The sequence below is a fragment of the Podarcis liolepis genome (genome assembly GCF_965112155.1).
Source record: "Podarcis liolepis genome assembly, chromosome: 3".
Classification (NCBI taxonomy): Eukaryota; Metazoa; Chordata; class Lepidosauria; order Squamata; family Lacertidae; genus Podarcis; species Podarcis liolepis.
In genome coordinates, this window is record NC_139557.1 from 47,671,490 (window position 1) to 47,688,995 (window position 17,506).

The window sequence follows — 17,506 nt, forward strand, 5'->3', positions numbered from 1 at the left end:
AGGCTCTGTGGTTTAACCCACAGCGCCACCCAGTGAACTTTGCCTAGGTTATAATTAAGTCATCCCCAAGCACGTCTCAAAATTGATAGGATTCCATTAATACTGGAGATAAAGTACAGGATCAAAACGGTACTGTTTTGTCCTCTTCAGTTGGCAACACTGCATGCAGTGCCTGATATGGCAACTTTATAGAGGAAAATTGTGGCGCTTGATCTTTGGTTCTATATTGCACCCTATCACTTTTGGGGGCAGTGACAGGGTTTTCCACCTACTCCATCAGTGATATTCCAGAGCAAATTGGATCAAAGCAACACACACACACGTGAGTTGCATACTTAAATCTACTCACTTTGCAACAACTAATGGGTTCTAACGGGCAGCATAAGAGAAAGCAATTTGAAAAGTCACTTGCTGCCAAATAGTGACAGTGAGGGTCACTTGGAAGCTATAAGTCCAGCACACGGGTTTGAAGGGGGAGCCCTCTTCCCTTGGGACAAAACATCTTGAGCCCACAGAGGGGTATGGAAGTCTGCGTTGGACTCAGGGGTGCCACCTTGAATAAAACATTGGGGAGGGGCCATGATGCGGCGCGCGCACCCCACTTGAATGGCAATGCCCATCAACTTGGAGGGGGCTCCCTCAAATATTTTGGGTGGCCCGAAGACCCCTCGGCCCCTAGGAATGGGTTCCCAAGGTCGGATCCGTTGGAAAGGCCCGTGAGCTGTGTGGGGCTCCAGGCTGCCCTGATCCCCCTGCAAGGTTCCTGCAGCTACGCTTAAGCGACGGCGCTAAACACGGACGGGCGGGACTCCCTCCCCTGGCCGCCTCCTTTTCCGCCCCAGGAGCCTCAGGCTCCGCCTCCTCCTCCGGCAGGTGTGTTGCTCGGCGTCCTCCGGCTTCGCCGCCCGCTCACAATGCGTGGCTGCCGCCGCCGCTGCTTCTGCGCACTGGCAAGGAGGAGACCCGGCTGGAAGGAGAAGGGGAGGCGGGGAAGGCAAGGCAAGGAGAGCGTGGGAGAAAGAGTGGCGCCTCCTCCTCCTCCTGCTGCTGCTCCTCCTGCCGCCGCGTACCAGCGAGTGGAGCGCAGTCGAGGTCGTCCCGCTGCCAGAAGCAGTGCGCCTTCGCTGGGCGCCTCTCTCCCTTGGGCGCCGCCGCCGCCGCGGCTCCTCCTCAGAGCAGCCCGGGGACAAAGCGGGACGCGGCGTCTCCTTGAGAGGTGAGCGCGCGCGGGAAGCCAGGCGGGATTAGGACGCGGAGCTCGCTCGCTCGGGCAGCTGAACCACCGGCTCAGGGACCTTCAAGGCGGGGGGGGGGTGAGGGGTCCCCTTACAAATATATGCATAATGTTCTGCTGGTGACGGTGGTCGGAAGGGCACGGGGCGGAGGGGACGGCGGGCCCTGCTTAGCAAGAGGCGGCAGCAGCTGCAGCGCCTCAGCCGGGTTAATTGCCCCAGTGCCGCAGGCAAAAAAAAAAGAAGTCCACTTGAGTTCTGCGGCTCGTGAAGCGGAGCTTTCTGGGCTGCCCCTCAGCCAATAACGAAGGGGGTTCTCTCCCCCCCCCACCCGCCCCGTCTGTGCTGCCCGGTTGCCAGGGCAACCTCAAACAGCGCCTTAGAGAGGCCGGCGCCACTGCTGCAGCCCTCGCGTGCGGTTTCAAGTTGACTCGCAGGCGGCTCGGTTTCTGCGGCGCCTGTTGGGGAGCACGGGCTCGGGGGAAGGACAGCGCCGCGGAGGAAACGGGCCGGGGTGGGGGGGGGGCGGGGAGAGTTACGCCGGAGCAAGTGTGTTTGGGATGGCAGCGTTGCTTTTCCTGTTGTTTTTGTGCCATGCAAAAAAAAAAAAAGGTGGGGGGATTTGGCAGGTGCTGCTTGTCCTGTTGAGCAGGAGGTGAGGAAATGCCGCCGTTTTCCATTCTGCACGGCTATTGAAGGCACAAAGGCCGCCTCTTAGCGTTCGCTCCCCGCCTGTAAGAATACAAGGCTGCAGAATAGCGGGGAGCAGAATTGCTTCAGGGGAGGGGTTCAGTCCACAAGTGGTTTACCACAATACTTTCGTTTCTCTGCAACCCTTTAGATGGGGGTGCTGTCTGACTACAGCTCCCATCATCAGTGGCTCTTGGCTGTGCTGCCTGAGGGTGATGGGAGTCCGAGTGAAGAACATCAGAACAGGTTCCCCTATCACCGTTTCAGATTATTATTCTGCTTTCGGGGAGTGTGTGCTCTGTACTTTCCAACCTTCAGGTTGCTTAACAGGAAAGGGACAAAATTCTTAGGTGATTTATGAATCTGTGGGTTTCAATACCTTTCAGTGCATAAATGGTCAGGTGATGCCAGTGGCGTAGCATGGGGGTGCAGGGGGGACCGGTCGCACCGGGCGCAACATCTGGGGGGGCGCGCTCGCACTCGCAGCTCTCTGCCCCTACCTAGATCCACGGGTTAGGGGGTGCAAATTACTTGCCTTGCCCCGGGTGCTGACAACCCACGCTACGCCACTGGGTGATGCTCTTCATCGTTGTGTGGTGGACAAAGCTTAATTTTATGAATTTCTATTAAATAAAAAATATTTACTTTTTTAAAAAAATGATTTTCTGTCTTTCATAGAGCCATTAAAGGACACAGCAGACCTGCTGGAAAATGTGCCAACCCTATATGAACTGTTCTTTGACTTGAGTTTCTTTTTGTGATTACTTAAAAACTGTACAGGACTGAATTTAATGTTTTCTATAGTTATACTTCACTTGGTCATTTGAAACTAGGCTGTTACCTTGCTGCTATTTTAGCGTCTGAGCAAAGTTTAAATTGTTACCGAGGTGGTTTTTAAAAAGATTACTTGGTGTGTGAAAGATCTCATTTAATCTTTTTAAGATTATATATTTCAGTGCAAATAATACCCAATGTTACTGGCATTGAAATATATAATCTTAATCCTTGCAGTACAATTATATGCCTATTTATTTGGTAATAAGTCCCATTGTGTTCAGTAGAAGTTATATGTTAGTAAGGGTGTTTAGAATAGCAGCCTTAGGTTTTTAAGTAGGTAGCATTTAAGATCCCAAGGGAAAAAGTTGCTATGAGAGTGTGCTGTGCTAATTGTTTAGCCTTCTGCTGCTGCCCAATCTCCATAAAGCTGATTTTGTTCCCTTTCAGTGAAATCAGGTGGCAGTGACGACTTATATCTCCTTGTTGTCATAGGGGGCCCTAAGGACCCAGAGTACCAGCAGTTATTTATGAGAATTCTGATAAATGTTATTTATATTTGAAGATAACACCGATTAAAAAATGTAATTTAATTTTATTATTGTTCAAGGGAATTCAGTGTGGAAAACATAGTGCATACATTTTGCCGAGGCAGAAACCTGGGATGAAGTTAGCCTAAGGTGCCTTTTTCCCCCCACATGCAAAAATATATGCATGAGTAGTTCATTGCATGCACAGATCACCAGCCAGCCCTTAATGGGCTGACCCACTTTTTGAATTGAGGGGTGTTTGAAATATGGGTCAACTCAGTATGAGCTGCCTAACTGTCTGGACAAAAAGGTAAATCTTTCAGAATAGACTCCTGCCTAAAATGTTCCATTTCAATTCTGATTCTGTCAGGTCAAAATGGTGGTGTAAATCAACTCCCAGGCTTGGGCTAAGTAGTTAAAATAGTAAACACACAGACACACACACAGACACACACACACACACAGAGAGAGAGAGAGAGAGAGAGAGAGAGAGAGAAGTATTAAATTACCTAGTTTGGGAATATAAGAACAGCCTGCTGAATCAGACTAGTGGTCCATCTAGTCCAGCAGCCTTCTCACACAGTGGCCAACCAGATGCCAGTGGGTAGCACACAAGGAGGACCTGAGCACAACAGCCTTCTCGCCTCCCGCGGTTGCCAGCAACTGGTGTTCAGAGGCGTATTGCCTCTGACAGTGAAGGCAGATCATGGCCACCCGGGCTAGTAGCTGCTGATAGCCTTATTCTCCACAAATTTGTCTAATTCTCTTTTTAAGCCAACCATGTTGATGGCTACCACTGCTTCTTGCAGGAGTGAATTCCATAGGTTAACTGTGCTGTGTGAAGGAGTACTATACCTCTGGATGCAAACGTGATCCGTTCCAGAGCCCTGTTCGCATCCAGAAGCAAACGCAACCCACGTCTTCGTGTGCACAGGTTGTGATTCGGCGCACGTGCATTTTGAGCGTCTGCGCATGCGTGAGCGGCAAAACCCGGAAGTAACGTGCGCCATTACTTCCGGGTCGCAGTGGAGCGCAACCAGAAAATATTCATCCCGGTGCTACTTCAACCCGAGGTATGACTGTACTGAATTGAAAGCTGTGCCTCATATTGGCCGTGATTAGTTGCATGGATACTAAAAGCTGACACTTTAATTTTACAGATGCCCAAGGTAATTACTGAACTAGAATTAAGTATTGATAAGGAAGTACCCTGTTCCCCCCCGCCAACTGTCAACTTGCTTTGTTCCTCCTGTGACAGTTCCTGGGGAAAACATTAAGAATATGGTTGCCATATGTCCTCTTTTTCCAGGACACATCATAGTCATCATAGCGATCCATAGTTATAAGTAGAAGTTGACAAATGCGTGCTCTTTTTTGATCTTCACAATATGGCAACCCTAATTAAGAATTAATGTGTTAAGAATGTCATTCTTTTAGTGGAAGCTTTGCTTTCCCATGGTCCTGTATAACAATTATTACCCAGTAAATACTGGATATAAACTAACCTCCGCGTAAGCTTTATGTAAGCAAATTACAGTGGTACCTCGGGTTAAGTACTTAATTCATTCCGGAGGTCCGTTCTTAACCTGAAACTGTTCTTAACCTGAAGCACCACTTTAGCTAATGGGGCCTCCTGCTACCGCCGCACTGCCGGAGAACGATTTCTGTTCTCATCCTGAAGCAAAGTTCTTAACCCAAGGTACTATTTCTGAGTTAGTGGAGTCTGTAACCTGAAGCATATGTAACCCGAGGTACCACTGTAAAATGAATGCTCAATAAATAGGCCATCTGAATGGGCCCTAAGTTTCTCTCCTGGGTGTGGAGAGAAAATCAACAACCTGCCTCTGTAGTTCTTTCCTGAAAGTTGCCTGTTTAGGACATGTTTTACCCTTTTCTAGGAATATTTTAAATTTATCAATTACAAAGATTTCTCATTGGAGGAGGAGGGAAGAGGATTGCTGCCATAAGCAGGATGCCTTTGCTCTGTGTAGGGAACAGGATCCAATTTGAATCTGTTTAGCACTCAATAAATCAAAAGGCACAAGGTAGAACAGAAGTTTCCAGCTCAGCGCCTTCAGGGAATGATTCATCAGGACAGTGCCTTTTTCTAGGGCTGCTCAAGGGTACGCAATGCTGACACCTTTCCCTCTCCAAATGTTTAAAGTGTGGCACTTACTGTAACAACTTCATGGTGAGTACCGGCACTATTTTTTTCTAAAAAGAAAAGCAACCACACTGCATCAGGAAGAACTGTAGTTGTTGCCAACCTGCATTCCAGTCCAACCATGGCTAGGCAACCCAGAAGGTGTTTGGTATCTTGATGAGGCTCCACCTGCGATACTCCCCTTGTTCATGTTCCAGCATGGGTCATCCACCAGAGTTTCGGTCTCCAAACCAGGCCAAATTGGTTGCATCCAGATATACCTTGAGTTGAGACACTGCTACATGCTCTCATTATAACCTGTCTCTGACCTGTCACCGAAGGCTCCTCTAGCCATCAATAATATCTCCTCCCACCACCCAGTTCAAAATATCAAATAAAGTACATGTTCTGTTACATAAACATGGATATGTTTCAAATCACATAGAGGGAGAAAGTAGGATGCATGTCTGATTTTTAATAGTGAAAGAGGCACACAGTGCCAAACCCTTTCCCACCCACAGCGCACTCCCCTATAGACCTTTCCAATGCCCCCCCCCTTTGGCAGAATTTCCAATACCAGACATTAACTTGACTGGCCAAAAGAGAACTTGGAGAGGGGTCACCATTGCTAGCTCTCCAATGCTCAGCTTGCTCTGAACCCCTCACCTCTTCTGTTCTCTCACACCAATCCAAATACTAATCATTGCTGTCCGATTGGGATGGAAAGACCCACACAGACAGAGAAGGCCCAACATAAAGGTCCAAGCAAACATCATTGCAGCCACAGAGCTCATTTTGTTCAGCAAGTGGGCATGGAGGGGAGCCTGGCAATCACCCTAACATTGCCGTGAGGCATCCATTGGCAACGCGTTGATGACTCCAGAGTTAAAAGAATCAGGTAGCTAGTGACAGAGAAGATTTCCCTCTGCCAGAGATCCAGGGGAGCTGCTGCCAGACAGAATAGACAATAAATAGTAGCCGAGGTAGCCAAATAGTCTGACATGGAATAAGACAGATTCCTGTAAATGAAGTCAGGCGATACTTGCTTCTTCTCAGGGGTTATTTCCTTAGTTCTGTATAGTTCAAAATACTGTACACAGAAGTACATTTCCCAACCGCTTTCCAGGCAACTGCTGTGTTCTCTCTGTTGAGCAGTGGCACCTTGGAGTTGTGGTTGTGGTGGTTCTTGCTGTGATTTGATAACTCTGAATAAGTATCACATGAATAGGGGGAAGTCATACTCCTGTTCCGTCCACACCGAGACAGGAAGATCACTTCCTAATTTTTCATGTAGCCTAGTATTTATTTACTTTGACTGACACTGGCTCTTCAGGATCTCAGACAGAAGTCTTTCCCATTCCCATTACCTGCTACATTTTGAGGTGGAGATATTAAGCAACCTCTCTATTTTTGACGATAAGATGAATTAGAGCAGCTATGTAAGTGCTGTTGACATCCCCCCCCCCTTACTGTGTTCTGTGTCCTTCTCCTTTTTCCTTCTCTGTGCCCTGCTTCCATCTGCGGACAGGCAGCTCCCATAGTAGTGCACTGTCTTCCATACAGGATTGCTAACATAACTTGGCCTGCCATATTTTTTAATGGTCTTCCTCTGGTTCCTTTTAACAGTACCTTGACATACAGAAATGTAGCACACAATGCTTTTCTTGCCATGAAGTTAAGGGGCTAGGAAAAAGGCATCACCTGCTAAGCATATGTGTTCAGGTACCATTAAATGTACAGGAACAAGATTTGTTGTTGTTTTAAAAAGGGGGGAGAAAGTAGCACTCCTCTGTATGTGGGTGCAGAATGCATCTTTGTAATTTAAGTGGAGATTCTAATGATTATTTGATTAGTTTCCCTACTGCGGTTGTTGCATTGATGTTTTGAGTTACTGTTGCTTTGAATATATGCTGTTTAAATATATTTTGTAAACTCTCTTGGCATTTGATAATAAAGGATACTATGTATGAGATTTCCCTTCACTTTTCATAGGCGATGAACAGGACATTCTATCTAAATACCACCCCCACCCACCAAAAAATGCAATTGTCAGCACTATGTTTGACCATAAATTTCATTGGCTTTGAAGTTGGGAAGATGGAAATAGACCTTCAGCTGTCTTCCTACACCTGAGATCCTGTTTGGCAGCAAATTCACAAAAGCACAAAAATGATGTTTGCTTTAGCCACTCTTATTTCCATTTTTGAAGACCGCTCGGTGATTCCTAGTTCTTGCGTGCAGTAATACATTTTTGAAACTTATAGCCAAACAACAGTTAACTTGATGGACATTATATAAAAAGAATTCATAACATTAGTGGGCAGGTTGGTGTCCTTATTACGTCTAAAACATTTCCCATCACTGTGTGCTTTATACTGAATAAATGTAGACAGATTCCTGGCTTTTTCTAACTCTTGGCAATAAAATGAGCAAGTGAATCCAACTGGAACTGTTGCAAATGTTTAAATTCACGAGGTTTAAATTCTATTGCAGTTGTGTACAGTATAGATCTTAACATGCTTAACACCCTCCAGCAGTGACTATGCGCTTAAAAATAACACAAAAACAGTTTTAGCTTTCTAGTTCTCCCCACTGTGCTTTTAAATCTTTCCTGTGTTGTTGCTGAGAATATTCAATGCCTGTCACCTGTATGACTTTCAGCAATAAAATAATTAAAACAAAGGTTTTAAAAAATAGAAGGGTATTTTGTTTGTTGTCTCTCTCTAAAGCAAATAAGGAATATTTGTGCTTTCTAACAAATCAGTTACACTATAGCTCCTAGTGATTTTGAAAGATTGAAATTGCTCAGTGTTTTTGTTTCATGGGATGTGCTGTGCCTGTGGGTTTGTAGCTTTAATCTGGTCATAACGTCCTTCCTGGAGCAGAATGTGCTTTTCAAGTCAGCCCACCCTTTCCAGGACAGTGTTTGCTACTGCTGTGTAGTACATCAAAGCAGCTGGAATCAAATATTCTACATGGGAATGCTTGGGCTTATTAAAACAGTAATTGCTGGTCGTGCTGACATTATCAATAGAGTGCAACCCTGAAGGTAGTGCCTCTGTGAACTTTCTCGGTTTTAAAATTGCTGGCACATAGTGCAAAATGCTGATTTTGGGGCAGAACCCATTTGCATCTGCTACGCAGCATAAACATATTATTATGTCTAATAGAATGATGAAAGTGATGGTGTGATGGATGGTGGGGGCTGCACAATTATGGGGTAAATACGTAGAATGAGACCACCTCATCTCTCAGACAACAATCCCTTCTGAAAGGTGAAAAATAACTTGGATTCACAATGCTTGAAGTTGTCAGCTCTGCTTTTCTCTTTGCTAGCTCCTGTTAGTCTTGGTCTACATATAAAATAAAATGAAGTGATAGATTTTTGGAGGACATAAGTTGAAGTATAAACCTCCCAGTGTGGGGCACAGTTTTTGAATATTTCCCCACATGAAACACAAACAAAATTCTGTATGAAGGAAACTAAGTACTGTATATGGATTCTAGCTCAGTCCTTTTGTTGCGGTACTTGCTTTCTGTTTGCAGGGACACCTTTACTATACTCTGAAATGGTTTATTCAAGGGGTAGCCAATGCGGGAGCCCTTCCAATAGTTATGGACTACAACTCCCATCAGCCTGCACAGTGGATGATGGGAGCTGTAGTCTAGCAACATATGGAGATACCAAATTGGCTATCTTTGGTTTAGTGCATTCTGCCATTTCACTGTGTTTCATACGTGGAGCATTCTCAGATGTGAGGACGAGAATGACATTGAAGAGCTTCCTGTTGTATTTCTGAGAATAAATATTATTTTTTAATATAAAACTTATCAGCTGTGCAGATCGCTGGATATCTATAGCCTCTGGCCATATGGTTAGGTTAAGCCTTATGGTCGGCATGCGTACATATGCATATTCACTGCTTGATTTTTCTGCACTTGAGGCGTGAACCCATTTCCAAACATACTGGTGCTGTTCTGGAACGTGGAAAACAAGGGTGGCTGGAAACACTGTTTCACCTTTCCTTGAAGGGAAGCTTCAAAATAAACATCTGCCGACACACCTAGTAAGGCTCATGTGGGAACAATTACTGATGGACTTGCATCATCTGACTCTCTGGCTCTATCTCTTTGTTGCCACTCCTTGTTGTATGCAGTCTTCCTGTATTTAACTCTGCGGCTTAGACTTTTTGGTTACTAGACAGATATGGGCTCTGAGGTGAACTGGTAAAAAAAAAAAAATGAAGAGCACTCAGAATATGAGTTTAATGGCAACCCAATAGGAACTATGGAATCTCTGCAATAACCCTTCAGTCCTTGGATTAAAATGCCTCTGCAAAATTTCCTGCAGGGTGGTTGTTGTTTTTTGGGGGGAGATTTAAATAAACCGCCCTTAAATCAGATTTCAAAAGTTTGAAGCTATAATGCTCATGCTTTTGCTCAGCTAAGACTTCAGAAGGTTAAAACTGATTGGAAGTGTACTGAAATAATTTTTGGAAAAGATGCCATACAGACAGAAAATTGTCCAGCAGTGTGTATGGAATAAATAATGCTTTTCAGATTTCCTAGAGTCCTGAGACTTGTGTCAGCTACACATTGTACGTCATAGGTTTTCCATTTAGCACAAATTGGACCCTGGTTTTGTGCTAAATGGAAAATTTAATCTCACAATTTGTTAACCTCCTGTGAGCGGACAAGAAAAGTTAGTTGTATTTTTCCCTGGTGAAAGCAAGAAAAATATGATAATATGATGGTATATTTAATCAGGTGGAGCATATGAATCAAGTTTGTGAAAGGGACAAGTCAATATTGGATTTTAATGTAGTCTTGTTGGTTCTTAATTATGCACTTTGTCCTGTGGATTTGTTTAATGATTATTGATTTTGTTATAACCTGTATTAATTAGATATTTCTCTTCCTGTTGGAATATTTTTGCTTCTCTTTTGTATTTGCAAACCATTTTTGAATGGAGCTCTAATATTTTTTGATGAATTGTTTAGTGGAATCTTATCTAACACTTGTATTAGTTATGCATCATATTAAGTATTTGTTGTGCTGTAACTATTGAGTTATTGCAGACTATTTTTTCTGGGCTGGCTTTTTTAATATTGTAACACAATATCAGCTTCATGTAAAGCATCTGAACACACAGGGAAAGTAGTATACACATAAAATTATCACCGATAAATTGGAAGCAATGCACCAATCAGGCAATGAGTATTCTATTAATGCTACTTCTTGTATCTTAATTTGCACCCACAAAAAAGTATTTAGGGTTTTATTATTAGTATGGCTCCATTATGTCATCAAATTGTTGCAGCCAGTCTGTTCCATTAATAAGAGATGTCAGCATCCTTTGCCACATATACTGATTATTTTTTTGAAGTGGTGGGTTTTCTGTACGGTGAACAAAAGTTTGGGCTTTTAATTCTAACTATTTGTTTTCTTCTTTTTCTCTGCAGCTGGAATGTGCACTGTTTTCCCTATACTTTTTTAAGAAGCAAGAGGTTCAGAAGGGCAAAGCTGAAGGATGCCGTCTGAGGTGTGCCTCAGGTATAGTTCATGGAGCTGTCCTGCCAGTTTCCATCGAGTGTGTGTTCATTCACTGTATGCTAGCCTAGCCCTAGAGGATGGCAGGATGGCAAAATGCATACATAAATATTACATCAAAATGACTGTACTGAGACATGTCCAGGAGGATTTACTTTTTGCTCTTGTGATAGGCTTCTGTGGTTTTTTTCCTCTGCAACTTACCCCCATGGAAACATTTGCGCATGGTGTAAAACAGGCTTCCTCAACCTCGGCCCTCCAGATGTTTTTGGCTTACAACTCCCATCATCCCTAGCTAGCAGGACCAGTGGTCATGGATGATGGGAATTGTAGTCTCCAAACATCTGGAGGGCCAAGGTTGAGGAAGCCTGGTTTAAAAGATTTGCTCCTTCTGTGATTTCTCAGCTCATTTGCATGTTGAGCATCCTAACACAAAAAGGATTTGTCTTCCTGTCAGTGCTGAAGCAGGTAAAGGCAGAAGACTGAGTAGCATTGTGTTGAACTTCATGGGCTCAGCCAGTAGATTGCCATTTAAACTTTGGGGACAGGTTGTTTTTATTGTCAGTGATGATGAACAATCAAGGAGAAAGAACAGTGAGATTCTCTCCATGTGTTCCTCCCCAACTTGATTTGATTAAGGCAATTAAATTGGTTGTGATGGTTACTGTGATGGGATTATGCATCAAACAGCAGGAGGTCATTTTTATAGAGTAATTGCTCTGATAACTATATCTTTACATATTTCACATGTAATTCTATGTGTGCTTCTTAAAAACTAAAAGAGAAAGAAACATGAACTCTGAAACACCCTCTGCCCTTTCAAGTTCTTTATCAAATAAAGTCACACCTCTCAAACTATTCAGTTCACAAAATTAGGCTCAGATTCAAACTAACACATTTTCACTTGATACCTTAGCACAGTGTTTCCCAACCTTTTTTGGGCAAAGGCACACTTGTTTGATGAAAAAAATCTCGAGGCACACCACCATTACAGCCCCGTGACGTCAGCGCGCAGCGTCACACCGGGAGGGACGCACGAAAGTGTAACTTTCAATTTTTTTCCCTCCCCCTTGCCGGGGAACCTCCAAGCTTTGGGGGTGGGGGGGGGAGGAGGCAGCAAGGCGAGGGACTGAGGGACTCCTCCAACGACAAGGGTTGGGGAAGAAGAGAAAGGGCTATTCCGCTCCAGTCACGGGAGGGGAATATGTACTGGCCCAACTGGTGTGCGGTCTTCGGAAAGCGGGGTGCGGGAAGGAAGCCTAGGCTCGGGGTCCACCAACCTCGGCGGAGAAAGGCAACAACCGGAGCCGATGACGAGCCGGCGCGTGCGTGCAGCGGCTGGCCTCAAGCTCGGGAAGCTGCACGCGCGATGTTGACGCGGGGCGCGGGAGAGCTTGGGGGCGGGGCTGGAGAGAGAGAGAAAGAGTTGGCAGCACCAGGCGCTGTTACTTATTGCGCTGCGGACGCTGCCAGCAACTGCGGTGGTTGTGCGGCCGCCGCCGCCGCAGAACGTCCTCGTCAGCCAGCTGAGCTGCCTGGCGGCGTAGGGAGCCGAGGGGCGGGGCTTCCTTTCTGAAGGAGCTGAGGGTGGGGGTCCTCCGGCGCCTTCGGCGAAACTGTAAATAAAAACTGTAAATAAAAACTGTAAATAAAAACTGTGGCTGCATTGTAGCTACATCCCGGCCTCGGATCCCCGCGGGATTTGCCTAATCCTTTGGAAGCCCCCTCCCCTCCCCGGCCCCCCATTGTTCTGTCGGGGGTCCTGCGCCCCCCTCTCGCCTGTCCCCCGGGCTTTGTTCTCGATTTGGAGAGGCGGCGAGGCTCAGCTCCGGCTCCAGGAGGCTGCCTTCCAGCCCGCCGTGCGCCCCGGGAGCCTGGACGGCGAGGACGGGAAGGAAGGCGCTTTGGGGGGCGCGGGGCGCCGTCCCGCCGCCGCCTCTCCCAGCAGCCCGGCAGGTAGGGGAGGGCGCGGAGGGGCGCCCGGCGCGGAGCTGGGAGCCTCCGCGAGGCCCCGGCTCGACGGGGCGGGATAAAAAGGCGGCGCCGGCTCGCAGCGCCTCCCCGAGCACCCTTTGCACTCCGACCGGCGGAAGCGGAGGCTACGCGGCTGCGGCCGCCCAGCCTGGCCGGGGATGGCGGGGCGCCAGGTACCGGCAGCCCTCGAGGGGAGGCGCCGGCGGCGTCCAGGGACCGCGCCCGCCCGGCCCGGGAGGCGGTGCAGCGCCAGATGTTGCCGCTGCTGGAGAGCCTCCGAGCCCCGGGAGGCTGCGCGCGGCGGTGGCGGCGGCGTCCAGGCGCGCTGGGGGATGCGGGAGCCGAGGGGGCGCCCGCGGGGGAAGGGAAGGGGAAGGCTCGCAGCGCCTCCCCGAGCACCCTTTGCACTCCGACCGGCGGAAGCGGAGGCTACGCGGCTGCGGCCGCCCAGCCTGGCCGGGGATGGCGGGGCGCCAGGTACCGGCAGCCCTCGAGGGGAGGCGCCGGCGGCGTCCAGGGACCGCGCCCGCCCGGCCCGGGAGGCGGTGCAGCGCCAGATGTTGCCGCTGCTGGAGAGCCTCCGAGCCCCGGGAGGCTGCGCGCGGCGGTGGCGGCGGCGTCCAGGCGCGCTGGGGGATGCGGGAGCCGAGGGGGCGCCCGCGGGGGAAGGGAAGGGGAACCCCCTCCTCTGCAGCGGGGCCAGAGCAGGAAAGTGTGTGGGAGGCGGCGTCGCCGCTTTAACCCACGTTTCCTTTTTGAAAGAGAAACCAGTGTTTCCCAACCTTTTTTGGACTCGCTCGCGGCACACAAGGCAACATCTCGCGGCACACTTGTGTGCCGCGGAACACTGGTTGGGAAACACTGCCTTAGCACACTTATCTGTCTGTAGGATATTTATAATAACATTTGTGTGCATGTAGTAGAAAGCAGAAGAGCCATTTTATTTGAATATAATGTTCCAACGTAGGCTTTTCATCTGAATGACAGAGCAGAGAATTTCAAAATAGTATTTTGGCTGTCAGAATACTGTATAGGAGGCTCTGCATCTTTCTTCTTCTTCCTTTTTTAAAGTGCTGCCACAAATTGTCACTTATATCAAAAGAAGTCAGTAATATATTTAGAAAGGTATTCTAGCATATGGACACTTTAACAGTTTTGTGTGTTAGGAGGTTATATCTGATTTAGGACTACCAAACTATGTAAAACCTTTTCCCCAAATCATGCATGAACAATTTTTTTTTATGGTAAGGAGTCAAATATTTCAACCCTTCCAAGTGGCCCTTTATTTGGGAATCTTGATATGAGTGATTGGAAATATGGAGGAAAAGAAACTAAATCCTTGGACACATCATGTGTTGGTGTCTCAATAAGTCCACATACATGTAATAATTTTGTGAAAAGGACATACTAAGCTTTTCAGACTTGCCCCCCCCCCCGCTATAATTGCTTAGCTACATAATGAGGACTGGTGACTCTCATATCTGTTTTTACACCCATTTGGATATTTTATTTTCTGATTAGACAATAGTGCCTATGTCAACTTTGCACAAGTGCTTGGTGTGGATTAAACTACTGCAAACTTCTTACCTATGTCTTCAAAACCTTCTGTGGCGTTGTCCCTCTGCTCTTATATCCCCTGACAGGTCCCTTCCTTTGACCTTTGCTACTCAAGCGCCACCACCCTCAGCAAGATTCCTTGCTGTCTGAAGTGGCTCCACTCATTTCTCTTGTTGAACCTTTTGCCTGGAACTGCCTCTATGTGATCTACTCCCCTATTTGCTTGTAGTTTCTACTCAAAATTCGCCATTCCCAAGAAGCATTTGGATTCCCTCCCTTTAGTGTAACTAAACCACTAAAGTATCTGTAATTGAAGTCATTCATTCCTTCATTTTAAGTGTATGCTGCTTTCCTACAAAAAAAATCAATGCTCAGAGCATTTTGCGACAAAGAAACAGGGATGAATTTCAAACAAACATTACCAAATTTCATAACAGCATAGCAGAACAATAACAGAGTAACAATTCCATAGTAACACAGGAAAGCAATAACGTAGTAACAAGTTCATAATAACAAGGCAAAAACAGTAAAATAGTAACAATTTTGTAATAATATTGCAAAGCAGTAACAATTTCATAAACATAGCACAACAAAAATAAAACAACATACGAAAAGCTACATTTCAATACTGCGGAACCTTGATTCTCGAACCTAATCAATTCCGGGAGTCTGCTCAACTCCCAAAAGTGTTTGAAAACCTGCACTCAAGCGGAAGCTGTGTTGGATGTTTGGCTTTCGAAAAACGTTAAAAACCGGAACACTTACTTCCGGGTTTTCGGCGTTTGGGAGCCAAAACATACGAGTACCGAGGTGTTTGAGAACCAAGGTACAACTGTACTATAAATAGAACACTATGACTTAAACAACATGCAGCACCCAGTAGCAAAAGTAACAAGGGAGCATCACAGTTTCTCCTTAGTTGCTGACAGTCCCTCTCCTGCAGCAGCTTCTTATAAGGCAGGCATGCCCAAATTTGGCCCTCCAGCTGTTTTGGGACTACAGTTCTCATCATCCCTGACCACTGGTCCTGTTAGCTAGGGATGATGGGAGTTGTAGTCCCAAAACACCTGGAGGACCAAGTTTGGCCATGCCTGTTAGAAGGCTTCAAAGGGCAAAGGATGGGGTAGTTGGAAACATGTCTCCCATGATGTTCCTAATCATATTCCCCTCCCATTGCTCCCAATCACACCTTCCCATTTTCCTTAGCCTCTGTTTCTTACCTGTCCCTGCCACACCTGCTCCTTATATATGATGCTACATGAACTATGATGTGAACTTGCGCCTCAGTTCTTCAAGAATTTGGACATCTCGTATTATTTGTGTTTATTTACAAATAGACAGGTTGCACATAGGTTCAAAAAAGGGGCAGCCAAAATGGTGTAGCCACACTTACAATACTGTGCACAGTCCTGGTCATCTCACCTCAAAAAGGATGTTGTAGAGCTGGGAAAAGTTCAAAAAAGAACAAGTGAAATAATCAGAGAGATATAGCAACAATCCTATGATAAAAGGTTACAACATTTGGCACTTTCACTTTAGAACATAGGCAAGTAAGTGATGATATGATAGAGGTGTATAAAATTATGCATGGTGAAGAGCAAGTGCATAGAGTGAAGCTTTTCCTGCCTCTTTCAAAACACTAGTCATCCATTGTACCTAAACATTTGAAGACTTGGGCCAGACATCTTCATTCAACACACAGTGAAAACGATGGAATTTGCTATCGTAAGAGGCAGTGATGGCCACCAACTTGGATAGCCTTAAAAGAAGATACAACAAATTCATGGAGGGTAACAGTGTCAGTGGCTGCTAGTCACTATTCTATGTTCTACCTCTACTGTCAGAGGCAACGTGGTCTAAATATGTCTTCCCAGTTGTTGGGAAGCACGTGTTGAAAGGCTGCTGTTGCACTCATGTCCTGCTTGCAGAACTTCTCGTAGGGATCTGGTTGGACACTGGGAGAAACAGGATGCTGGATGAGTTGGGCCTTTGGTCTGACCCTGCAGAGGCCTGCTGAAGATAAGAGCCTTCCAAAAGTCTCTGGCCATTTAATTATTTCTGCAAAAGCCAGTCATTCAGTGCCAATCCTCATTTAAGAAAGTGAATCTGTCACGCTAAATTTGCCTAACTGGCTTCTTACACTGTTGGCCCCAGCAATTGTGGTTCTTCTACAGTTAAAGTCATTAGGCTGAGAGGGCTGGGAGGGATCCTAGTAAATTGGATTAATCCCCAATTTACAGCAATAATATGCCTATTTTTGTAGCTGGGACAGTTGAAGCTGTGAGATAACGGCCACATTGTGAATGTCTTGCAGAGTGATGCTGTTGTACATAAAGATTTAAGTCCATCTTTATATTGTGGGCCATAATAATAGCCCTGCCACACTGTGATGCTATAGACCTTTGGTTACAGCACGAGAGTGGGGAAATAATAATAAACCCATTTCCAACCTGTGTCAGTAGTACCAAATCATCCGATTTATAATCCTACTCTCACTTCAGAGTTTGATTCAATTCAATGGCCCCCCCTTTTTTTTGTCTTGAGTAAATATGTGCAGAATTGTATGCTTGACTGATGTAATTAGAAATGAAAAAAGTAGAAAACAGATGCATGCCTTTCACTCTTGGTATTTTCATGCTTGTGAGTGTGATTATTTCTTCATCTTTTGCAGTTTTCAAGATATGCTGACTGGCCAGAGGCTTTGCCAGTCTAGTTCTCATAATGATGCTGTTTTGGCTGCTCTGAACCAGCAAAGAAGTGACGGGATCCTCTGTGATATAACTCTTATAGCGGAAGAGCAGAAATTCCATGCCCACAAGGCAGTCCTAGCAGCATGCAGTGACTACTTCAGAGTAAGTTAATATAGTAATATGTTTATGTCCATCAGCTCTGTTTTTAGAACACCATAGATCTTTGGATAATTAGTAGTATTGAAATCTTTCCAATTTTTTTTGCCCGTGTAAACAGTGATCATGGTCTGACCAAATACTTCACAGGACAAATTGGTTGTTTTTTTTTAATGTCTACTGAAAAGTAAGCCACATTAGGTTCAATGG

At 46.0% G+C, this 17,506-nt stretch overlaps 1 protein-coding gene across 3 annotated transcripts in view; it reads left to right on the forward strand.

Annotated features, from left to right (window-relative positions):
* Positions 1 to 865: 865 nt before the first annotated feature.
* The window catches only part of KLHL32 (kelch like family member 32), a 69,615-nt gene continuing 52,974 nt past the window's right edge, over positions 866 to 17,506 (forward strand). The window contains exons 1-3 of one of the 3 annotated variants that reach the window (XM_083497672.1): positions 866 to 1,216; positions 10,832 to 10,922; positions 17,122 to 17,302. In XM_083497672.1, coding sequence (XP_083353798.1) covers positions 10,900 to 10,922; positions 17,122 to 17,302 — 204 coding nt within the window. In that variant the 5' untranslated portion in view covers positions 866 to 1,216; positions 10,832 to 10,899. The remainder of the gene's footprint in view (positions 1,217 to 10,831; positions 10,923 to 17,121; positions 17,303 to 17,506) is intronic. The other 2 variants (XM_083497674.1, XM_083497673.1) reach the window with 2 other exon arrangements.